Source organism: Falco peregrinus, chromosome 4 (genome assembly GCF_023634155.1).
Source record: "Falco peregrinus isolate bFalPer1 chromosome 4, bFalPer1.pri, whole genome shotgun sequence".
NCBI classification, from domain to species: Eukaryota; Metazoa; Chordata; class Aves; order Falconiformes; family Falconidae; genus Falco; species Falco peregrinus.
This window is the reverse complement of record NC_073724.1, coordinates 21464531-21481105: the sequence shown is the minus strand read 5'-3', so window position 1 is coordinate 21481105 and position 16575 is coordinate 21464531. Positions and strand designations below refer to the sequence as shown.

General features: G+C 44.7%; 1 protein-coding gene across 12 annotated transcripts in view; it reads left to right on the top strand.

The window, feature by feature from the left end:
* The window catches only part of TIAM1 (TIAM Rac1 associated GEF 1), a 195266-nt gene extending 183459 nt beyond the window's left edge, over positions 1-11807 (top strand). For 11 of the 12 annotated variants that reach the window (XM_055801745.1, XM_055801742.1, XM_055801743.1 and 8 more), the window contains 8 exons: positions 1244-1423; positions 1545-1663; positions 2829-2937; positions 4469-4527; positions 5434-5536; positions 6281-6368; positions 7240-7412; positions 9393-11807. In XM_055801745.1, the coding sequence (XP_055657720.1) occupies positions 1244-1423; positions 1545-1663; positions 2829-2937; positions 4469-4527; positions 5434-5536; positions 6281-6368; positions 7240-7412; positions 9393-9877 (1316 nt within the window). In that variant the 3' untranslated portion in view covers positions 9878-11807. Of the gene's footprint in view, positions 1-1243; positions 1424-1544; positions 1664-2828; positions 2938-4468; positions 4528-5433; positions 5537-6280; positions 6369-7239; positions 8803-9392 lie in introns of all 12 variants that reach the window. The other variant, XR_008746823.1, reaches the window with a different exon arrangement.
* Positions 11808-16575: the final 4768 nt, after the last annotated feature.

The window sequence follows — 16575 nt, the reverse complement described above, 5'->3', positions numbered from 1 at the left end:
TGTAGGAGCATTAAGGGAGGAGCTCTTTTTTTTCAAAGAGCATCTGGATGCCTGACAATCAGAAGTTTGGGGTTTTTTTGTTTCTTGGTTGGTTTTGTTTTGGTTTGGTTTTTTTGCTGTGCACATGTTTTTCTCATGTCTATTTGTAAACTCTTATTTACCGTGCTGCAAGGTATATTCGGTAGCTCTGGAATACATGAATGAATGATTTGCTGCTAGTCACATCCATGCTTTCTTTCAGCATCATTTTGTTAGACTTTAATGTTAAGGCCATAGATCTGGTTGTTTTGTTTTGCATGAGAAATGGTTGTACTTGAATAATGGCACAAACAAAATTTTATTCCAGTAAGAAATCTCTTAAAAAGCCTGGGAGTGTATTTGAAGTGTAATTTGGTGTCCTTAGCTGAGGTACAGGTGGCCTTTGGATTTGAAACTCAAGTTGCTTTATTGAAATCAGGTGACTGTCTGCAAAAAACCCACCCAACCTTGGCAGGGGACATGGCTCTAACAAAAGCAATTGTTCTTGCACGGAGTAACTTGTATGTCTAAAAATGCCACCTTCTCCGTACTTCCCTCCCTGTACAAATCTGTGTTCTAGCAGAGGGAGCAACAGAGAAAACGCTATTTTTATAAATCCAGTAGCAGTCAGGTGAACAAGATGATAGCAATCAGATGTCCACTCTGCCTGTTCTCCCAAAATATGGTGTACTATCATAAATTTACTGCTTCCTGCCTCCTTACTAGCTCTTGATTTTTGTTGTTGTTGTTCAGTACTGCATTTTAAGGTTTAATGAGGAAACAATAACCAGATCAGGTTGCTTGATGGTAACAGGACCAGGTAACAATCACCAGTATTATAGGTGTACCTGTCAGACTAGATGGGTGAGTACTGACTTCTTACAAATAACCGACTTGAGCCTTTTCGTAAAGGAAACAGTTGATTAAAACACTTTATGGTGCTCTACAATAGTTGCAAGTCCAGAAATGCTGTGGACAGTGAAATTAAAACCTGCGTGTATTGGTATGGTAGGTGGGTACCTGTTAAATCATAAATAGCATATCTGTGGCAAAGTGTGGGTAACTCAAAATCTGAAATGCATAAATCTAATACTGTGGACCCGATAAATCTGCAGTTCCTTGCAAAATGTCTCTGGATATATTGATTTACAGCTGGAAAAGTCACTTTATCAGGGTAGCTGTTATGATTTTTGATTTATCCTATCACTTCATTTTAATCTTCCAGCCAAGACAGACACTGCTTTCAAGGCATTTCTGGATGCTCAGAATCCCCGACGGCAGCACTCCTCCACGCTGGAGTCTTACCTCATCAAACCCATCCAGCGGATACTGAAATACCCTCTCCTGCTGAAGGAGCTCTTTGCTCTGACTGACGTAGACAGTGAAGAACATTACCACCTTGATGGTAAGGAGCTAACCTGCCTTGCTGTTCCCTATTTAATCACTGATCTGGAACCATCCTCCTTCCCCTCAGAGCCTTCAAAATACCTTTTGTCTCTTCCCCTGTCTCTCTGTCTTTCTTATAGTGGCCATAAAAACAATGAACAAAGTTGCCAGCCACATTAACGAAATGCAGAAAATCCATGAAGAATATGGTGCAGTGTTTGACCAACTCATAGCAGAACAAACAGGGGAGAAAAAAGAGGTAACGGATGATCAAATTTAGGAGAAAAAGGCTGTTACTTTGGTGCCTGTAGCATGAATGTTTTATCAAATATTTACCTTTCATGCTGTGTCATTTAAGTGGATCCTGGTGCAAACAGAAAAATCCCAATCCAATTCAAAAACTGCTTTTCCATGTATGGTTCGGTGAGTGGGACCAATGTAAAGAAGTAGTGGGTTAACGCATCTTCAATATCGTGCTTCGGTCAAAATCACAAATCTGCAGTTCACTGTTCTGATGTCGATGTCTTGACTCTCCTCATTCCACATAAATAACCTCACCCCACCAGTCTGAGTGGACTGGCATGCTGAGGCAAGTCTGTGCTTAGCTCTTTAATCACTTTAAAGAGATAAAAATGCGAGGTGCGGTGTGTGAGAAACTGCTGTTTCTCTTTTAGAAAGTGTGTTGGTGTGCTTGGTATGTAAGAATGCCTTAGGCTTTGGTCTAGATGTCTCCTACGGTTCATATGCAATTGCGTGAAGACTCGGTGTGGCTCAGTCCTGGAGGAATGGGCTAACACGGCCCCTAGGCTGGGGATAGCTCTCGATTTGTCACTCGGGGAGACCGTAAGTCAAAACAAAAGATCTGGTTGCTGCAATATTAGTAGGCATCTCCCAACAGTTGTTATGAGCTCCTTTATTAGTCCATTTTCAGCAATGTGGTTTCCACAGATGCACCTTTGGGCAAAATCAAGAGCCACGGCAACTGTGGGGAGGAAGTGCTTTGACCACTTCACATGATGCGGTCTCTATAAACTTCACCCCAAATTGTGTGTGTGTGTGATGGGGGCTATGCTTAAGTGTTCAAACCAAATAGAAAGAAACCGACAGGGAGAAGATGGACAAAGGAGGAAAAAAATGCAAGGGAAAAATCTGGGGTTTGCCCTGACTTCCCACCAAATTAGAAGAGACAAACTCTGATTTGGACTTCCCCTAATTTATGCTAACCGTTTAAGGTTTTACTTGCATATGTTGCTAACTGTCACAGTCTGTTTGCACACACTTGCAGTCATCTGATAAAATATTCCAAAAGTTCCCTTGTCTGTTTAGGAATAAATGTCAAGCAAGTTTTCTTGAACTGAAAATTCAAGTAAGCTTTCTTGAACTAATTACACATTGTGAGTTTGGGCATGTGCTTGTGTTGGCAGGTTGCAGACCTTTCGATGGGGGACTTGCTTTTGCATAATACAGTGATATGGCTGAATCCTCCTGCTTCACTGGGGAAGTGGAAGAAGGAACCTGAACTGGCAGCATTTGGTTTGTATCTGAGTAATTTTATTTCAGATGCCTAAAAGACTGTCAGCTATGCCTTGGCAAATATTTGTTGAAGGTAGTTGAGCACTGGCTCTGGTTTGCTGAAACTCAAAGCTTTATTTGTCTCTTTGCAATGGTCACATTCTTTTCTGTGTTCATTTAAAACTGGTGAAGAGTTTGGAGATGACTACTGTAATAGAGCAAGAGTTTCTTAAACCCATATCCAAAGCTATGAATTGAGGGCTATATAGAAAGGTATTTGTCTCTGGAAAGATATAGTTTGGTAGTCTGATTGATGCAAAGTAACTCTACTTTACATCCTGTAGAATTAATTGGCTGCTTGCAAAGGCTTTGCCTTTTTTTCTCTGTGCCTTTTGCCAGAAAGAACTTGTATACCTAAGCTTTAAGAAGTGCTTAAAAGCTAAGCCAGGACTCCCAGTGAGTTGCTTTAGAGTGGTCTGTCTCCCTCTGAGTAGTCTATCTTGGGTGGCCAAACTAGAAACTGAAACTGCTGTTGGCATAGATCTCAAGGTCTTTCCACTACATTGAAGTATGGTCCCTTGGAAAGGTACATGATAGCTTATATTGGCTAAACCACATCTCTTGTACTTTCAGAATCATATCAAGTAATGCAGAGTGTGATAAGTTTTCTTTATTTGTTCCTAAGTTTCTTCACACGCAACAGGCTTTTTCCTTGTTGTTTTCAGAAAGTGATTCTGGTTAGGGAGCCAATGATTTTTATTTTCGTTTTGCACCAAGCAGATTACAGACAGGCTCTTACAGCTTTGCTCTGGAAGAGCATATAAAAATTGACTGCTTTCCTGTCAGCTGGGAAAGCACCTGGTCATACCCTGAAGCTGAGTGGCCTCATGAAAGCTGCTAGAAATGTGTAGCAACTCTTAATTGCTCCAGAAATCTTGAAATTGGTTTCATAAAATGTCCAGAAGTAAGTGTCTGTACAATTCAGTCTGATAACAAAGGGTGCAGTTGAGGCCTGAAAGAAAGAGGTTACAAGGAAAACTGGAGTCTTGAAAAACAAATTCCAGCTCCGAGTAGATGTTATGTGGCAAAAGAGGAATGAGGCTATACCTCTGCCTGCCAGTGGTGCTCACTTTTTAATTTGGTATAAACCCCCATCCCACCTGGTAGGGGTTCAAATTCTGTCCAAGCACAGTCTCATTGCTGACTGGCTGCATGTAGCTGGATGCTGCTCGTTTGTCTGAGATGAACCTAGCCACGGGATTTAAGTTTTCTAAATTTTTATGTAGAACTGTTGCTGTTCAGATAGTTGTTCCAATAATTGGTAACTTAAACTCGTTTGAGTTTCAAGTGACTTTGAAGTAACCTGATAAAAGCTGTTGAGATTGGATTTTTGGGAAGAATATGCAAGAGGGCTGGTAGGTTTACTCCTGCCTTCCCTCCCTGACTCAGGTGAGTGTAGTCTGAGGAGTTGAAAGGTCTGTGTGCTTGGGCATAGAGGAGACCTGTTCCCAGCCTTACTGACTACGTGACTTTTGTTTCTAACTTTCTCTAGTGTTCAAAACTGCTGTGGTACTTGTATACAAGGATGGTTCCAAACAGAAGAAGAAACTAGTAAGTTGGATGGACCTTTTCGGTGATGGTGTGTGCATTTGTGGTACTTTTGCGTATGTCATCCTTGTTCTCTGCTACACAGCTGAGGTTTTGGGTAGTGCCGAGTGGCCTGCTGTTCAGCCTGGGCACAGCAGTCTGCAAGTGTTCATTTAGTTTATCTTTTGCTCTCTGCTGGACCAGTCATTCATGTTGCTTGCCTCACCCGTGCTGTGAAACGGACTTGCGTGAAACAAGGTATCACCTTGAACATCTCTCTTGTGTTTGACTCTTTGGTCAGTGTATACAAGTCAAATACGGGAGCTGATGTCTGTCAGTTTTCTTAGTGAAACACAATGCCCGCATTCCCGCTCTGGCTGTGGCGTGCTGCTGAGCGAGTGCTGCTAGATGTGGTATGCCTGCAGTATGTGTCAGGGGATCCTACTGGCGTTTGGGATTCAAGGTGAAAGCTAAGGTTTAACAGTAAACACCTGCCTTGCTGCAGTAGGGACCACGGTTTATAGTATTACAGAAAGCTTTTGGATTCCCACATATGGCATAAACCAAAGTATGATTTGGAATGCTTGTATGGTTAAAGTCAGCTGGCCACAAGGTAACTTCAGAGTGAATAAGGCAAAACTAATACATGTTTTTGAGTGTATGTGCACTTGGAGGAGAGAATGCAGCACTGGTCTGGAATTACTTTTTGAAGGCATTGATAAGAGTTGATTGGCCTAATGGTTGCTTTTGTCTAGATTTTAGCAAGATCTTCTCAGGCGCTTCAGTGACACTGGTTACTAAGAGGTTGTAGTGAGAAAATAAGAATTGCAACTAGTCTCTAGCTGGATGTTCTCAGTGCAAAGCACAGGAGACTTTTGTGCCTGACTATCCCAAGGTGTCTCATTTCCTAATGGTATTTTTTTCTTCCAGGGAGGATCACATAGAGCTTCAATTTACGAAGACTGGGATCCGTTCCGCTTTCGCCACATGATACCTTTGGAAGCACTGCAGGTTCGAGCGTTGGCAAGTGCAGGTAATGTTCCCGCTGCACGAATTTGGCAGGGTTCTTAGTGTTTGGTCTGGGGGTGTTCAGTGATCAGTGTTTGCCCTTAGTACATGTGTGTGCAGTTTCTGGGGCCTGTAAAAGGAACCCACAACCTTAACATCCGTAACAGCCCTGAAGAGAGATGAACGGGCAGAAGCTCCAGTGGTGTACCTCCAGCTTGTCAGTGCTCTTCTGAAGCTGGGCAGGGTTTTGGAAAAACAGGGCAAAGTTGTTGCCGACTCTGGTTCACTCTGTTCCTCTTCTGGAGACTAGAAAGCGATCTTGCAGCTGTGAGACAACAGAGCTAGTGAATTTTTGTTCTTGTCGACGGGTTCATACTAATAAAACTTTCAAAATTTTAAATAGTTTGCTCCCTTTCTAATGCATAAGTGAAAGTGGAAAGAAAATAAGAGGTAGCTGTAAAATGCGACAGTACTCTGTGGAATACCTGAAAAGCTGGATTGGGGTTGTTTGGGGTTTTTTTTTCATATTTTTATGAGACTGAATGAAGTGCATATAAAGTACTACTAGATTTTGGCAAACTTAAGGGTGTTGTTTCGTTAGTCACTTGCCCACTGCTGCCTTTCAGCCATGAGCTAATATTGTTTGCAGCGTGTTATCTGTTGTCCTGGATGGTCTTAAACCCTTTATTCAGGATTATGGAATAAATACTCTAATTGAGGTTAAACATGAGAAACTGTTGAATGATGTTCTGCTTGCTTTTCACTTTAGATGCAGAGGCCAATTCTGTATGTGAGATTGTCCATGTTAAATCTGAGTCTGAAGGCAGGCCAGAAAGAACCTTTCACCTTTGCTGTAGGTAAGTGCTTTTCTATATTTTCAATAGCAGCTGCATCACGGGATCCCACCTTGCCTGTGTCTTCCCTTGAAGGCAATCTGGAAATAGCCAGTAGGGGAAGTGGGGAGAGGTGTGGAAACCTTACTTCTGGCAGGCAGAATTTTGTCAAATGTATTAAAATAAAAGCATATATTTGATCAGCTTGCACCTTTATGGAGATACCCTTATTACAGTTTTCCTTTCACAAATTTACGTTCAGTTAAACTCTGGCATTGGATCTTTATGCCAGGTAGTTGCTACTGTGGTATGTTCAGTTGGTACCTGTCATGTGAAGTTCCAACCTCTGCTCTTAATACGTTGCCTTTTCTTTAAGTAAACCTTGTCCGTGTTCATCGTGGTGGTTGCCCTGACGTGTTTTAGCGTTCAAATAAGAATTTGGTACACAAGTTCACCAGAGCCCAACACAGCTGATGCCAAGCCAATTCCTACTACTAGGTAGCAGAGAGTTGCAGGACTTCTGCTTGGTGTGTGTTTACAGGAGACAAACTTAAGATTTAATTAGCCACCATAGGTCAGCTTGATGTGTATCAGACAAAGCAGAGTGTGTGACTGGTATTGGATGAAAAGGAGGGTGTCATTCAAGAGGGGTGAATGACTAAATTTTTTGTGAATGAACAGTGCATCTGTTTCCTTGGATGTCCATTGCAAGGACTATAGGTTTAGCTTTGCTTTGAAAATACGTTACTAAATTGAGTCTTCTCTGGTGGCGGTTCATGCCAGTCAGTTTGCAGTCTTAAATTACAGAACCAGTCGTTATTTATCTCATTCACAGCGAGCTTTTAGCAGTTCCCAAGGGATAATGCTGCCTTTTCTCTTCTCGCCTGTTTTTCAGTTCACCAGAACACAGGAAGGACTTTCTGAAAGCAGTGCACTCGATTCTGCGGGATAAACACAGAAGACAGCTTCTTAAAACCGAAAGTTTGCCCTCATCCCAGCAATATGTTCCTTTTGGTGGAAAAAGATTGTGTGCTCTAAAAGGTGCAAGGCCAGCCATGAACAGGGCAGGTACTGTAGGGCTACAGACTTTCAAGATCCCAGTAACCCCAGCACCATTGTAGGACATGTGGTGGTGTCTGTTACTTGTATATTAGGATTAGCATTCTCTCCTGTGTATGTAAAAACTGCTGGTTTTCCATGCTTCACCTCTTTGAGAGCCTTAAATTGCCTCTATTTACCTTGCTTTGCACTCAAGGCTCAGCTTCAGAGCAGTCCTTCTGGCATGGAAGGAAGAAATGGGATTCCTGTCAATACTGATGGGCTGTGCACTTTAATCTGGAAATGGGTTTAAGCTGAACAAAGCAGAAGCCCACTGCATACTTCTTAAAAGCATGTACAGAATTTTGAGCTAACCCTAGCACTTTTAAACTAAAATGCACAAGAAAAATCAGCTCCCCTAAGTGAGTGGCTTGGTTTGAAGAGATAGCTTGGTGTGTCCTCCATTTTAGACTTTTCAGCTCTATTGCTAAAGGGCACGTGCTTCTGCTTCTCCCATTTTGAGAAGCATGCACTTGATGCTATTGTAATGGCCTGTCCTAAACCATGGATTTTCCTTTTCAGTTGACTTCAGGCAAAAGCAATGAGGAAATCCCAGGGAAAAGCAGGGTTTCATTTTCAGAACACTAGATGATGAAGGGAAGAAACATGCTTCCAACTGAAAAGTACATGGCACCGCTGCGTGTTTTGATCTGGTCTGGTGGTTGGTTTTTTTGGTGGTTTGTTGGTTTTTTTTTTTGTTCTGCTCATTAGATCCAGCACTGTAGACAGCCAGGCTTTCTGTTCCTCTTCTGTAATGGGCAGGCCAGACCAATAACATTCGCAGCATGGCTTCTCACTCGGGGTGTTGCTAGCCATCTGCCTCAGAGACACTTAAAATCATAAGGAAGAAGAGTCAAAGGAGGGCCAAAATGCAGCTGTTTTACTACAGTGCTTCTTCAGTCAGCCTGTGGGGCTGATCTGCTGTAGATGCCAAACCTTTCAGTTTGGCTCGTTGGTGCATTTGCATGATGAATTCTGCAGAGATGAGAATCTCCTAGAGTCCAGACCTCTCACTACGGTTAAAATCTGCAACTGCTGAGCTGTTGTAGTTAGTGCGTGTTTTAGGGCTCAGGGATATTAAAATGTAACCCCAGCCCCAAGCCAGAGTTTAATAAATACATACTGAAAGTGCTAAGGTGCTGTTCAGTGGAGGGGGACAAACTGTAACCTCGGAGTTCACCTGCTTGCCATGGAGCTACGTGTGTGTGCACGTAAAGTGCTGGAATGCCTGCAGGTCCTTCAGCTGCAGGATTCATCCCCTGCTTTGCCTCACAAGCCTCTTATGAAGATGTTCCAACACAGAAGATGTGAATTTGCTAATTGGGCCAGTTGCAAAAGCTAGTAGACCAGCTGATGCTGAGTAAGGAACTTCTGAAAGCTTTTTGGGTTTTGGGGTTGTTTCCTCTCCCGCCCGCCAGTAGGGAGGGAGCTGGGGAGGGAGTGGCAGAGTCTGGACAGGGATCTTACTTCCCTGTAAATAATGCAACAATTGCAGCGTTTTCAGCACCAAGGTAGCTACCGGGAAACCTAGCGTTGCTCTTACCTGAGACAAAGCGATTTCCTGTACCGAGGCGTGAGCCTAAGCCTAGTTGGTTTTCACGGTGTGCTGACAGCAGGGCACTGCGTGTGAGAAGCTGAGCTGAACAGATGCGCTTTGTGCTGGCTGGCTGCCTGCCTGCCGCTTAGGAGGAACAGTAATTGAGGGCCATTATCCCAACTGTGGATCTGAGTAGCAGAAACTCCTTTTTCAGCTGGAGAGAGACCTGTGCTGAGGAGCTGAGTGAAGTGTGACTTGCCCACAGGGAGGATGCCGAATGACTAGGTCATTCGTGGGAGTCTGCCTGCTTTGTGCCTAGCGGTGTTAAATAAAGGGCCCCTGGAAGACTAACTTTTTAAAGAGAGTTGTACCATGTGTAAAAAGCCTGTGGGGTTTTATCTTTGTGTGTGCAGTGTCAGCCCCAAGCAAGTCTCTTGGGAGGAGGAGGCGGCGGCTGGCCCGAAACAGGTTTACCATTGACTCAGATGCCGTCTACACGAGCAGCCCCGAAAAAGAGCCCCAGCAGCCCACGCACAGTGGGGACACTGACCGCTGGGTAGAGGAACAGTTTGACCTTGCTCAGTATGAGGAGCAGGAGGACATCAAGGAAACGGACATCCTCAGCGATGACGATGAGTACTGCGAGGCCATGAGAGGTGCTGTGGCTGACCGAGACCTTCGGGAGCGGCTGCAGGCAGCCTCCATCACGAGCAGCCAGCCGTGCCAGGGAGACCGCCCGCACCCACCCGTGGACACGCACGCCTCCAGGATGACCCAGCTGAAGAAGCAGGCAGCCTTGTCTGGCATCAACGGCGACATGGAGGGCCACAGCGAGGAGGTCATCTGGGTTAGGCGTGAAGACTTTGTCCCCAGCAGGAAACTGAACACAGAGCTCTAAACCGGTCCCCTTCCCTGCCTGGATGCGTAGGTCTCCCCGTCCCACCCTACATCCCTCCCTCCTGCCCCCGCACACCGCGGAGAGCTGATCCCGATAGATTGCACACTTGCACACACCATTTCGGCAGCTGAATTGGTCCGAAGCCATGTGGCCACACTTTAGGCAACTGTAAAATGTTCAAAACCTGGAACAGAATAAGCTTGAGGTCCTGTCTTATGTTACCAAGGGCTTTCACACTATTTTATTTATTCTGAAATAATCAGGGGCTGAAATTAAGTATGGGGAGAATATCATCACTGGAAAACAAATTACTCTGGATGTCTTAACCTACGTGCAGTGAACTAGCTTGAACAATAGCACAACGAACAGAGGGGTTTATAGCCGTAAAACGTCAGTCGTAGGTTCATCTCCTTATTGAGGAAACTGCCTTTTTAACGTGTACAGTTGCAGTATTCTTATTACTTTTCCCTCTTTAAATGTAAGAGAAAATACATGTATTTTAGGAATGTGTGAGGAAAGGTTTGGGATTTATGTTGTGTTAAGTCCTCTTGGTCTGTGGCTGGTCTAATTTAATGTCAATGTTGGAAGCTCTAGTTTTACATAATATTGTAAAGATGCCAAACTCTCTTAAAAGAGATCCAAATTTAACACTTGAAGAACTATTTTTTTGTATTTTACCTGAGATGCAGGGGCACAAAGGGATAAGAGTTTTACAGCATTAGTGTAGCTCCACGTCTAGAATACGAGGCTAGCTTTTTGCAGAGGGTTAGGAATGCTGATTTTATATTAAAGTATAAACTGGAAACCCTTATTTAGGTATAACTTTCTTCAGGAAAAGGATTATTGTATATGTTTGAGACTGGAGTTTAGTTAGATAATAAAAAGAATAAAATGAAATGACATGACTGAATTGTAGTGGACCAAACTGATCCATGGTGTAACCTTGCTGGAGCCAGTGTAGCAACATCACAGATCTGTCTGGTCCACTTTCTCTGGCAGAGTTTGGGCTTAGGGGACAGGGAATTCATGGCCAAAAAACTGACCTCATCCACTCTCCTACTGTGGGTGAAACTAGTGTGTTTTAGTTCCTTTATAAAAGTTTTTCCACTGCAATAGAGTATGAACAAGTTCTACACAAGCAAACCTCTAACATTCTAAATCTTTTATTTAAACATCTAAAACAGGGTAAAACGTGACTAAAATCTTGTGGTTTTTAAGTAGACTTCCAAATACAAAATACAAAATAGCACTTTTTTTTAAGATTTATATAACTTTTCCCATTTCAGTTTCACCTATAGGAAAAAAGGAAGACTATATGAATTTTTTTTTTGTTGGTATCTATTGATGTTTGACACATTAGTAGGTGCTTTGAAAACCTAAAATTTTATAATAGCTTTAGGATTATATTTTATAAAATCCACTCTGACTATATTTTAAAACATAACAAAAATTACTCCCCTAAAAAATCCATCACTGTCTTCGTGTCCCAGCTAGCATTCTCCCCTTGCCCCCCCGCCCCTTTCTGGTTTCTGGTGCACTATACTTGATCTTACGAAAGCTTTCTCTATTAACTTTTTGCTATCTTCTGATTTCTTTTCGTAAAAGCTTTAGAAAGGTTTCTATACCCTTTGTATTGTCACATCATTGTTTTATATCATCTACCCGTCAGTTGTGTCCCAGCGTATTAGAGAAGCGGAGGTTTTAGCTGTCCTGTGCTGTACCCAGCGGAATACAGTCAGCGCTGAAATACTGGAAGGCTGGTACTGGGAAGGTACCGTTGTTCTTGTACATAACGTCATGACATGTCTATGTCAAAGGTTCTTATATATTTCTTTTATAAGCTGAAAGAAGGTCTATTTTTATGTTTTTAGTTCTATGAATGGAACGTTGTAAATGCCTGTCAGAAATAAAATACTGCAAAAAAAAAAAATACAAGAGAGTGGTATGTGTGCGCTCCAAGACAGGTGCCTCTCTCGGAGGGAAGCAAGGAAGCAAGTCCTACAGCAGATGAAGCTGTTGGGATCACTTCTCCTGGCTTTACTATGAAGGAGATTCCTTACAGATTATTAAAGTTTCCACGCTTAGCAGTGTGTGTGCCCCGTGTCATGTGCAGATGCTCCCCTAGAACGGGTTCAGGCTGTCTTGACTCTAGCTTTTTGGTGGAGTCTGAGCACTGGGCTGAGCTTCAGCCTGTCCCACATGAAATGCTGAGCAGGCTTGTTGACCTCCCTTCTCTCCTACTGAAACCTCATGTTTATTTATCGCCTCAGTGGAAGGTTGAAGCCTGGAGTCTTGCCTGTTAGAGGGTGGAAAATGAGCAGACAGGAGATCAAACGCTAGCTGCTAGTATTTGCCCACAGTGTGCCTATTTGACAGGCCCCTTGGCGCAAAATGAAGCTGCCCGTAGTAGCATCGCTAACTTTAAAACGGCACAGTCGTCTGTAACTAGCAACGCTGTTCTCCAAATCCATGAAACTGCATCAGCCTCTGCTGAAAAATGAGTGTGCGCAGGCTTGCTTGCGTGCTCAGCAGAGAACAAATGGGAACAAGTATGAAATCCTGTTTGAAATGCCACGGCCTTTCTTTGGATGGGTTCATGTGTTCATTTCCACAGTTCAGTTTTTACTAGGTACTGCAGTGTTTCCAGCAACTGACTTCAACTTTCAGACTGTATACGGAGCTGCTTAAAGAGCTTGTCCTACTGCAATAACATCATGCCTTGCATTAAAAATTCTTATTATGAAGCTCATTTATCACGTATCTAGCCTTACACAGAAGGTGTGATAGGTGGAAAGTGTAATGCTACGGAGTAGTTCTTGTATTCTCACCTGCCAGTCTCTGTAGCTTAGGAAGGAGCCCTCGGGCAAGGCTCAGCTCATATTTTGCAGAAGTGAGAGTTGCCGTTTTCCTTATTGCATCCATAACTAGTCACGCCTGTTTCTTTTTTTACACTGGCCACAAGGAACCTTAGTTGTGTATTTTAAAAAGAGGAAAAAAGTCGTAAATTTCAGAAGAATTCCAGTTACACTGGAAGAGCTCTCCAGACTTGCCATGGCCACTTGTTTGGCCTAAATCCCCTCCCTTTTGGGGGGCTGAATTTTGTTCCAGATGTCAGGAGCGTACTGTGGGTTGGTGTTTTGTGCAGCCTGGGCCCAAGCTTGCCTGGCCTGTGGGTGCGACCCAGACTCCCACCACTCTTCTTTAGGGAACTAGGACTACTGATGTGCAGGCAATTGGGTTATGCATGTGGATTCTGGCAGATTGTCCCTAAAAGGTGGGCTGGTGGACATTAGGGGACTGGTTTTTTAGAAGACAAATTGTAATTGCCAGAGCTGTGAGAAGAGCCTCACACGGCCCCTTGGTCTTGCCTGCAGCAGACGAAGAGCGGTTGTTCTGTGGGGAGAGCACAGGCATCCTGGAGCACTGAGGTTTGGGAAGTGCTTTTCTTACCTCTGGTTTTATCAGTCAGTTGTTTTTTGTTGTCTTCCCTAGCAGACTTGCTTTCCTTGCACTGGCTTCAGGAAAACACAGGAAATGTTAATTTCTGAGGCTATTGTCTCTGCAAATAACATGTCAAGAATGTGACCCCACTCCCTGCGTGGAGCTATTTTAAATGTGGCCAGATAACTGTGGAAACAGCAAACAGTGCTTCCCGCAGCTGATGTTCCTGCTCCTGGTGTCTTCGTCATCTTGCTTTCCTTCCCTTTTAATTTTATTCTCAGTGGTTGCTGAGGTACTTGTGCTGAACACTAGACTTCTCTTTTTTTAATCCTTTCAATTACAAGACCTGTCATGCATGGTGATTTAAGACTGTCAACATGTCAGAATTACTGAAAGAATCCAACCCAGCATTTTGGAAGTTTGCTGCAGCTCTGCCTTATTCTGGAGGGAAATGAGGGGAAAGAAAATCTTTGAAAAATTGCTTCCTCTGTTTCTCTTTTCCTTTGGCCATATCCTGTTAATAATACATAGTACCTCTGTATTGTACAGGGGCATGAGCTTGAGCAGGTTTTTGCAATAATGAAATCTTATAACAGCCTTAGGGCCTGGGTAAATTGTTCCAGTTTTAAGCTTGACAAATGAAGGCAGGTGGAGAAGTCCACACAAGGTCATGCAGCGAGCCTATAGTACCGGTGAAAGGCTTACAGAAGGCAGTTTAGCCATTAGTCTGGACCATGTTTCATTTTCACTAATGTAAAAAAGTAATTAGCTGTTGTAAGGAACCCTTTCTTGTGGCAGAGCAATAAAGTGATCAGGAAAGGCGCACAGACTGCCTGGGCAGCTGGGATTTGTTTGTCCCTTACATACAGCTGTGGTATGGAGTTTGCTTTCTCCTTTCAATTCTTTTTCCAATCAATTTAATAAGGGGGGAGGGATGATGATGAGTCAGGGAATAGTTGTAACCAATGAAGTATTTTCCATGTGACCTTCAAAATAAAGTCACGGTTTCTGTGGCTGTGCCCCTCCATGCACTGATGTTCCAGGTGATGCTGACTGCACACAGCCTCAGGGGATGCCTCTGTGCGCCTGGGAGGAGAACGGCTTGTGCAGGCTCCATCCTTGGGGTGTTTCAGGAACCATGTGGAGAAAGCCCTGAGCAGCCTGGTCTGATCCTGGAGCTGGCCCTGCTTGGGGCAGGAGGTTGGACTGGAGACCCTACTGAGAGGCATCATCCTGTGATGCTGTGACTCTTCCTCTGCACCCCTCCATACCCGGTCACACAGGATAAGTTTCAGTTTGTTTGTTGGGGGTTTTTTTCCAGTCAGGAACAGACTGCAAAATGTATCTTGAATTTTGTGACAAAAGATGAAAATAATTGCAGTGACACCAAATAGACAAACACCCAGGAGATAAAGCTTGGTGACAATCTTCCATAGGAAATGGTAGGAGCACAGATTTACTGTGGGGGTGGGACAGTTGAAGAGGCCATAAGTCACCTTCTCCTGATTCTCTCACCCACAATGAGAAGTGTTTGGTGCAGATGTAGATACATTTCCTGGGATGCCCCGGGTCTATTAAACACAGTGAAGGGCACAAGTGCCTGTTTGCCACTAATCCTTGGGTCCTGGCTGCAAAAACATCCCTGGACTTTATCAAGACTGTGCTTGGTTATGCAAAGTCATGTTTTCTACTCCCTTGTCTTCTCCTGTTGAAGCAAAATATTTCCAACAAGAAAATCTCCCCTTAACACCCTGTTTTGGCACATCAGAGTTGAAGGTAGTACTACCCACCCTCCTCCCAGAGCCCAGTAGGTGTTTGAGGTCAGCATCCCACTCGGAACGTGGCTATTCTGAAGGAGGGATCTCTTGGGAAAGGTTGACCACAAAGGGCAATGGAGGGTGGGGGTACGCCTCGGGGCTCCCATGCAGGCACACCCGGTGCCCTGCCTCAAACAGCACCCACAGACACAGGTCTAGGGAAGAAGAACAGAGCAAACATTTGTGATCCTTTGACCTCTACGCTTCCAGCTCCTAAACACAGGCACATGTCACGGTTTCGTGGTGTAGGATCTTAAGGCACTTCATTCAGAAGATCCCAAGGTGAATTCAGCTGCCCTCACATGGTCAGCAGTAACGTTTCCTTCAGATGCCTAAGGGGGTCCCAGACATCCATCTGGTGGGGGTGCAGGAGGACACAGGTGCTCCAGGTGAGCTATGCTGTTATGGAAGAGCAGCTGGTGTATATGGTGGGTAATCCTGGGGCAGCTTAGATGCCAGTAAAGGCAACTGAATTACATATTGTGGTTTAGTAGCTCTCCAGTGACTTTGGCTTCAGGAGGCTGTTGTGGTGGGTTGACCCTGGCTGAATGCCAGGTGCCCACCAAAGCCACTCTGTCACTCACCTCCTCAACCAGACAGGAGAGAGAAAATACAATGAAAGGCCCATGGGTCAAGATAGGGACAGGGAGATCACCCAGCAATTACTGTCACAGGCAAAACACACTCAACTTGGGGAAAATTAGTTTAATTTACTAGCATTCAAATTACAAAAACACCTTCTGCCCCCCCCCCCCCCTTCTTCCCAGGTTTAACTTGATTCCCGATTTCTCTACCTCCTCCCCCCAGGCGGTGCAGGGGGCTGGGGAATGGGGGTTTCAACCAGTTCATCACAGGTTGTCTCTGCCACTCCTTCCTCCTCATGCTCTTCCCCTGCTCCGGCCTGGGGTCCCTTGCACAGGGGAGTTGTCCATGACCTTCTCCAATGTGAGTCCTACCCACAGGCTGCAGTCCTTCACACACTGCTCCAGCCTGGGTCCTCCACGGGGTCACAAGTCCTGCCAGCAAACCTGCTTCAGCATGGGCTTCCTTCAGGTCACAGCCTCCTTTGGGCATCCACCTGCTCTGGCACGGGGTCCTCCATGGGCTGCAGGTGGGTATCTGCTCCATTGTGGACCTCTGTGGGCTGCAGGGGCACAGCCTGCCTCACCGTGTGCTTCACCGTGGGCTGGGGGGGAATCTGCTCTGGTGCCTGGAGCCCCTCCTGCCCCTCCTCTTTCACTGACCTGGGGGGCTGCAGGGCTGTTGCTCTCACAAGGTCTCGTCTCTGTCGCTGGTGCAGATCCCCCCCCCACCTTCTTAATACACTATCCCACAGGCACTACAACTGTTGCTGACAGGCTCAACCTTGGCCAGCGGCAGGTACGTCTTGGAGCCGGCTGGCATTGGCTCCATTGGACATGGGGGAAGCTTCTGGCATCT